This window comes from Frankliniella occidentalis, unplaced genomic scaffold (assembly GCF_000697945.3).
Source record: "Frankliniella occidentalis isolate FOCC.00 unplaced genomic scaffold, Focc_3.1 Scaffold73, whole genome shotgun sequence".
NCBI classification, from domain to species: domain Eukaryota; kingdom Metazoa; phylum Arthropoda; class Insecta; order Thysanoptera; family Thripidae; genus Frankliniella; species Frankliniella occidentalis.
In genome coordinates this window covers 1,009,757-1,016,749 of record NW_026267203.1, presented here as the reverse complement: position 1 = coordinate 1,016,749, position 6,993 = coordinate 1,009,757, and the positions used below count along the sequence as shown (strand labels likewise).

The 6,993-nt window shown below is 53.5% G+C and overlaps 1 protein-coding gene across 5 annotated transcripts in view; it reads left to right on the top strand.

Annotated features, from left to right (window-relative positions):
- Positions 1-6,718, top strand: part of LOC113208641 (retinaldehyde-binding protein 1) — a 15,830-nt gene extending 9,112 nt beyond the window's left edge. For 2 of the 5 annotated variants that reach the window (XM_052268644.1, XM_052268645.1), the window contains exons 2-7: positions 2,592-2,748; positions 4,855-4,949; positions 5,523-5,679; positions 5,767-6,071; positions 6,362-6,512; positions 6,631-6,718. In XM_052268644.1, coding sequence (XP_052124604.1) covers positions 2,619-2,748; positions 4,855-4,949; positions 5,523-5,679; positions 5,767-6,071; positions 6,362-6,512; positions 6,631-6,659 — 867 coding nt within the window. In that variant the 5' untranslated portion in view covers positions 2,592-2,618 and the 3' untranslated portion in view covers positions 6,660-6,718. Of the gene's footprint in view, positions 1-255; positions 275-2,322; positions 2,464-2,591; positions 2,749-4,854; positions 4,950-5,522; positions 5,680-5,766; positions 6,072-6,361; positions 6,513-6,630 lie in introns of those variants that run through there. The other 3 variants (XM_052268646.1, XM_026425736.2, XM_026425738.2) reach the window with 3 other exon arrangements.
- The last annotated feature ends 275 nt before the right edge of the window (positions 6,719-6,993 follow it).

Sequence of the window (6,993 nt, the reverse complement as noted above, 5' to 3'; positions counted from 1 at the left end):
GAGGGAGGGAGGGAGGGAGGGAGCTAACTAGCTTGTTGCGCGAAACATACATTTCGTATTCAGGTATACCCAGTGGGTTAAGCGAGTTGGGTACGATGTTTTCGCGGGCCAGCCTTGCCGGCTGGTTCGTCAGCGCCACCCGGGTCGTGCGCACGCTGCACTGCTCGGCCGAGTCCCAGTGGACTCAGGTGCGCGCGGAACAGCTGACTGCCGGCCGGACCGGGCCGGGCCGAGGAGCGGCAGTAGTACCGCGCCGGGCCCGCGACCGCGCTCTGTGAGTACTGGGGAGGGGTCAGGTACAAGTTATGTTGTATTTTTTGTAGGGAGCGGGGTACTCTTTTCACAGCACTGTAGGAAACTCACGGTCGTGAAGTTCAGGGTGTGTCGCGGGGCGTTCATATCCGAATGGGTAAAATTTTCCTTAGCGGGATATCATTATATTATCTCGGCCATCGGTTATCTATTTACCTGCAGTCACCGCAGTCGACTGCCCCTGTCACCCCCCCCCCCCTTTTTTCACCCTGGCAACCCGAAGAAGCCGACTGAAAAGTAGGCAATTCGTTGTGAAACCCCTGAAAACCCACTCAGAACATCGCGACCCCAGTCAGCCGGACCTAATACCGCTCCTTCCGCGTCCCGAGCATCCATCTCTTATCCCCATCGTATCATCAGCGACAACAAACTCGTTGTCGCATCGGCCAACTATCACCGCATTAGTGATGAAAAAATTAGAAAATATTGGCGCGCCAGGAGTTGCGCCGGGATCTTATTATGGCTTTGTCGACGTCATGTTCCACGCACCTATGTGATCGTGTGCCGCGTGTGTGCCGAGTGAGTGACCGTGTGTGCCACATGTGTGCCGCAAGAGTGACCGCGTGCTTCCCGAGTTCCACACGAGTGCCGAAAGAGTGCTGCACGTGTGCCACACGTGTGCCGCAAGAGTAACCGCGTGCTTCACGAGTTCCACACGCGTGCAAGAGTGCTGCACGTGTGCCGAAAGCTTGACAGTGTGCATGTGCATACGAGTGCCGCACGAGTGCCGGGCGAGTGCCGGGCGAATGCCTGTGCGCCGGTCGTGTCGCCTCCAGGCCGCCGCTCTCCTCGACGGCGACCTGCACGCACTTACACGCGCTGGCTCTAAGCGGCCCGGTGTATGAGTACCCCCCTCTCTCTCCCCTCCCCCAGCCCAGCAGCCCTGACCCTGACGGACCGGCTTATGTCAAGGCATACTCTTCCTGTCGTCGCCAAAGTCTCTCTGCGCCGATAATCGAAGGAGCCCGAGATGCGCGCGCGAAAAAAAATCTTTAAAGGAAACTCAAACCAAAAACGTTCGAAAAACGTTTGCTCTTCGAGTGACGTCACCGGGCGGCGAGTGCGTCCCGCTTCTTTCGGAACCACACGCGCTGCCGACACCGACTCCGCGCCGAGTCGGATGCGGTACACCCCGAAAATAATAGTTTCAACTCTGATACAGAGTGTTCTCCTGTAGGTTATTTTCGTGGTTTGTAGGTGGGAATTGTCCAGAAAGTAAGTTCGTTTTTTTCTCGTATTTATTCGGGAAATTACGGGAGGTCGGCGCCCGCGAGTCTCAGGGTAGGCCAACCCGCAGTGCACGCATGCACGGCACACCGGATGTTGCCTACGTATCAGGCGCTATGGGACCTTGCAGGGGCTGATCTTTGCAAGTTCTACTCGCTCGAGGTCGAAAGAAGACCGAATGAACGGGGCATAAACCCAGTGCAATAATATTATCAGAAAGCCCCGCCTCTTGCCTCATAAGCCCTCCAAGGTTGTGTCGTTCTGACGTGAGAGATGGGTCGGACTTTCGTCACGGCGAATTTTCCTATGCCGGGTTCGTCAACCTGTTGCTGATCGGAAAATCGTATCGGGTGTGTTGCTCGCTCGTACGCATTGCGGGGCCGCGAGAGTCAGGGCCAAGGACGGATAACTGAACTCTCCCTTCGACAAAGTTCGTCACATGCGGTTATGTAACAAATGACGGACGTGGTGGTGAAACGTCCTCACTTTCAGCTGATACTCCTCCCTTATCCCTCAGGGAAGAAGTTGTGCATCAGATAAACAGTGTTGTAACGCCCCTTTCAACTACCCATTTTCTACAAATTCTATAAATTTGGTGAACCTGACGTTGGGCAGCTCACCTCTTCATACTATGCACTCCCACCACCAGGTGCGCCAGCCAGTCATCCGACTGCTGCCTGGATATTTTTTCCAAGGGGGCCACCGTGCGGGCGGGCGTGGGAAGATAGGGTGAGGCGGGGCGGGGCGGGGCGGGGGGGACCTGGTGTCAAGGGGTCGGTATCGGCTGGGTAGAGGGGAGCCATAAGTACTCGGCGTGACAAACTCAGTTCTTCCAGTCAGCGCTCTCGCACCTCACCGAGGAGGCTGCCTCGCACTCGATAGCTCGTTAGGTACCAAGGTACTTTGCCTCGATAGACCGATTAGGTACTTTTCAAACTATAAACCCTGCTTAGCCGACGTCACTAGTCAACTCCCTAACCCCCACCTCCCCCGGATGATTCTCCCTTATTGAGTTGGTCAAACTGACGCCCCCGCTCTCTCCTCTGTTGCAGTCGCCGACTATACAATAAGACTCCAAGATGGCAGAACGCTGCAAAATGGAGACCGCTCCGATCTCGGAGAAGGTGAGGCAGATCGCCGAGAAGGAGCTCCGCGAGACTCCCGAGCTCGTCAAGGAGTCCGTGGCCAAGCTGCGCGAACTCATCAAGGGTAAGTTGAGCTCATTGTCACTGTAAGTTCCTTACGAACAACTGCTCTTCGTAACGTACAAATGATTTGGAGCATTTGTATTACAAACAAATTGTTTGTATTACGAAGAGCCTGGTTTGTATTACAAACGAGGCTTTTTGTATTACGAATGGGGGGTGTTCGTAATATGAAGGAAAATCGTTCGTAATATGGCTGCTTTAGATCCTTTGTAAGTTACAAACAAATTCTTCGTAATACGAACACCGCTGTTTGTAAGGAACTAAGAGTGGTTGCAACGCATTGTCGGACTGTCGGGCAGGGGGTCTCGGTATGAGACTTTGTTCAAGACAGTTGATCTTCATTCTCTTCTCTTGCCCCAAGTCACTTTCTCATACCACCGCAAGCACCCTGTAGGGATCCGGATCCTTAGTTCTTAGTTCATGCCCAGTCCAGTTGTATCTTGAGTTCTTGATGGCGCTCTTTATTTTGGTGGAAGTCTATTTCAGAGTTGAAATTGAAGGTGTGCGCGGGTAGTGCTAATGTCTCATGCCTTCTCGCCTGAATGCGCGGGTAGTTTAAGTTTTTCAGTTACCTGGCATGGAAGTTAAAAGATGCAAAATTAAAATTTTAATCGATACAGCAGATATTTTTAAATCCTGCTTTCGTTTTACGTTTTCTAATATCTTCCCTACCCCTTCACATTTTGCCAGTTGTGACATGATATACAATAGTAACGCCAGGGCTCTCTATATTTTCGCCGCTCTCGCGCCAACCTCGTCAACTTGTGCTTTACTGTCAAGTCTGCGTGTGCATGAATCACTTCCTGAGGTGGCTTCGCTTATGGTAATTCAGTGATTAACTTCTCCGTCAGCCCATACTCACTCACTTCTTACCAACTTTTTTTGTTGGACCCCTGCTCCTCGCTGACTGATGTGCACTGCCTCCCGTCTGAGCAGCAACAATGTGTTGTGTATGCATGTGTGTGTGGGGGGGGGGGGGCACAGTTGGCTTCGGAACGATAAGGGGAGGAAGGGGGTGTATTGTATTCTGAACGTTTTGCTGACTCTTAAACACTTTGCCACCGGCACTGAACACCGGGTGGTTAGTTACGGCCCCAAAGGTGGCAGAAGTGAGAAATACGCCCCCCCCCTTTTTCCCCAAGTTACGGGCTGCGGCCCAGACGCCCAAATACAGCGATATGTACGGCTGTTTCTCCGTCTACCTTGAGGCGGCAGATAGAGAATAGGGGAAGGTGGCACAACGTGCGTGCGCACAGTAAGCGGGGGTTCCCGCGGGCCGAGCCACCGGCCACCAGGGAGGCAACGTATGTGTCATTGGCTCCGTCTTAATATCATTGACCCGAAACACCCCAAATTTTCCACTTGAAAAAAAAATTCGCTGTAATTTCCCCTAGATGGAATTTTGATTTTCGCGTTTCAAATGTCAGCGCACTTTCCTCTTCAATTGCTGAACGAACGCTGCCTGAACAAACACGGCAGTGTGTCCCTCCATCCCGAACGCACGATTCAAGGACCCCCCCCCCCCCTTCCTCTCAATCCCTATTTGCATATTGATGATGCATCTCACCTCTGAGACATCGGTTTTGACACCTTCCTCTTCTTTTTTTCACCCCCTCCGCGCCATGCGAATACATCATCGCTAGGCACCTGCGTTTAAAGGCACTAAAGGAGGGGGGAGGGGGGCACTCCGGTGATCTCGGTGCTGTTAAACTCATTGTTGCGTTTAGCGCCTCTGAACAAAAAAGAAACCTTGAGCTGTCCTCAAGGATTGCCATGCGTGATTCCCCCCCACGGCCGGCCCCACGTGTCCGCCGGTAGCAACGACAGATTCAAGTGCGGAGTAGAGTACTCCGACGGCGCCCTGATTTCTTCGAGTTCTAGTGGACTTTACATAGTGCGGCAGCCCGGCCCACTTGACACGCGTCGTCGGCGTGCCCGAGAGAGAGAGAGAGAGAGAGAGAGAGAGAGAGAGAGAGAGAGAGAGAGAGAGAGAGGGGGGGGGGCGAGCTCACGAGCTGATAACGATTACAATGATTTAAATGACTAATTATGCATCCTCGTGCGTGCTGTTTTTCCCCCTCTAACCGCGCCGCTCCTCTGATTGCAGCCGACGGCAAAATTAAAATTAACGTGGACGACGACAACCTGATGATCATCTTCCTGAGGCCGTGCAAGTACTACCCCGAGAGCGCACTCGAACTGGTGAGTTTTGTGTTTGTGAAGAGCAAGTCACTATCGGAGCACGTGTCCGTCGTTGGAGGAGCGGCCGCGAGTCCTCCGCAGCTGATAAGACTCAAAGTCTAAGATTGCCCCCCGGCCGTCGTGACCGCTATCGCTTGCACAATAACGCCTCTGGAATCATCGACACTTGCTGCGGCCACCTTAGCGGTGGGGTGGTGCTTTCGGCCCACACCAGCTACTTATAGGTCGGCGCACGTGGCAGTCAGAAGCTCCTGCCTTGGGGTGGGTTCTACTAATAATTGACCTTCCAATACATTGGCCAACCCTTTTTCGAAAACAAAGTCCTTATCAGCAGCAACGTGTCAGACGGCATGTCCCATACGGGTCGCTGTTTGTTGCAACCATGGTTGCAACCCGTCGCGCCAAGTGTGGCCGTGAAAAACGTCATCGAAACGATATCGATTCTGCCTGAGAGCATCTATTGCTTCGATAACGTTTCCACAGCCGGGATAGTTTGTCACGCCAGAGGAATATGAGCGCGGGATGTGTTCAAAACACCGTGGTTCAATATTACAATGAGACCTGTGTTTGCAGATCAAGCGCACGCTCAAGTTCAAGGAGGACAACGGCGCTCTGCTCAACGGCCTGCAGCCCGAGACGGAGAAAGATGCCATGCTCAACTCGGACGTCGTCAACGTGCTCGTCGACCGCGACCAGAACGGCCGTCGGGTCCTCATCAACAAGTGCGGAGGTGCGTGAGCTCACAACAACCGTCGGGTTCGGGAAAAGTCGTATGTGGGATGGGCTTCCCTGTCTGACGGCGTGCTTCGTGTTGCAGCCACCTGGGATCCCAAGAAAGTCAGCACAGACTCGATCTTCAGGATATTCTACCTGATCCACCTGGCCGCCATGCTCGAGCCCGAGTCGCAGGTGGCGGGCGTCGTCGTCATCCTCGACTTCGAGGGCCTCGGCATGAAGCAGGTGTCGGGCTTCTCGCCCACCTTCTCCATGCGCCTGCTCAACTTCATCCAGGAGGCGATGCCGCTCCGGCTCAAGGAGGTGCACATCGTCAAGCAGCCCTTCCTCTTCAACATGGTGTGGACCATGTTCAAGCCCCTCGTCCGCCAAAAGCTCAAGGGCAGGGTGAGTGTCGGGTCTCGGGGGTGATGATTTGTTTTGTGAAAACAACAAGGCGGCTGATGCGGCTGATTCGCCCGCCCACTTCCGTATGGCCACACACACTGCACACACACACTGCACCGCTTGCAGTTTAGCGGATGGGTTGCCATAAGGGGTCGCATGGCCAGAGTTGATAAGCAAACTCGCCCGTACGTGACCTGGGCGAATCAGCCACTGCCAGAGAGGTTTACACAGTAAGCAAGCAGTGACGATTTTATTCATTAACAACGTCCTGACGTTTGCGTCCTCTGCAGCTGTTCTTCCACGGCGACAAGATGGCCTCCCTCCACAAGCACATGGACCCCAACCACCTGCCCGCCGACTACGGCGGCAAGCTGCCTAAGATCAACTACACCGCCGGCGACTGGTTCCCCGAGATCGAAAAGTGCAGGAAGCACATCGCCGGTGAGTGTCTTTTCTCCTCGAATGAGTTCAAATAAACCGCGGGTCGCTAACGAGGCATATTACGTTCAGTGTTTCCGGTTCGTTTTACTCATTCTTTTTTTCAATTACTTTTTAACAGACTGGGATAGCTACAAATTGGAGAAGTAGAGAAGGCAACAACGGCAGAGGGCAGCACCAACGCCACAAACCCCCCAATCTCACCAAGACTGAGAAACGACCCCCCCGGTCCACGGCTCAATATTTATGTTCTGTGACGTTTGAGTTACACATTTGTGATACGATTGAGAAACGTACAACTAGTCGCCGAGAGCGCAAGTCTCTCCGGACACGCTCAAGGGTGTGCGGGGCAATCGACCCCTCCCTCACACCGACTCGATTGTTAGCGATATTATTGTTGTTATTGACTAATTGTTTAGACGACCCGTGGCGAAAACTCCTTCTTATGTCCACTCTGTGGAGCATCCGCCATGTTGTCCCCCCC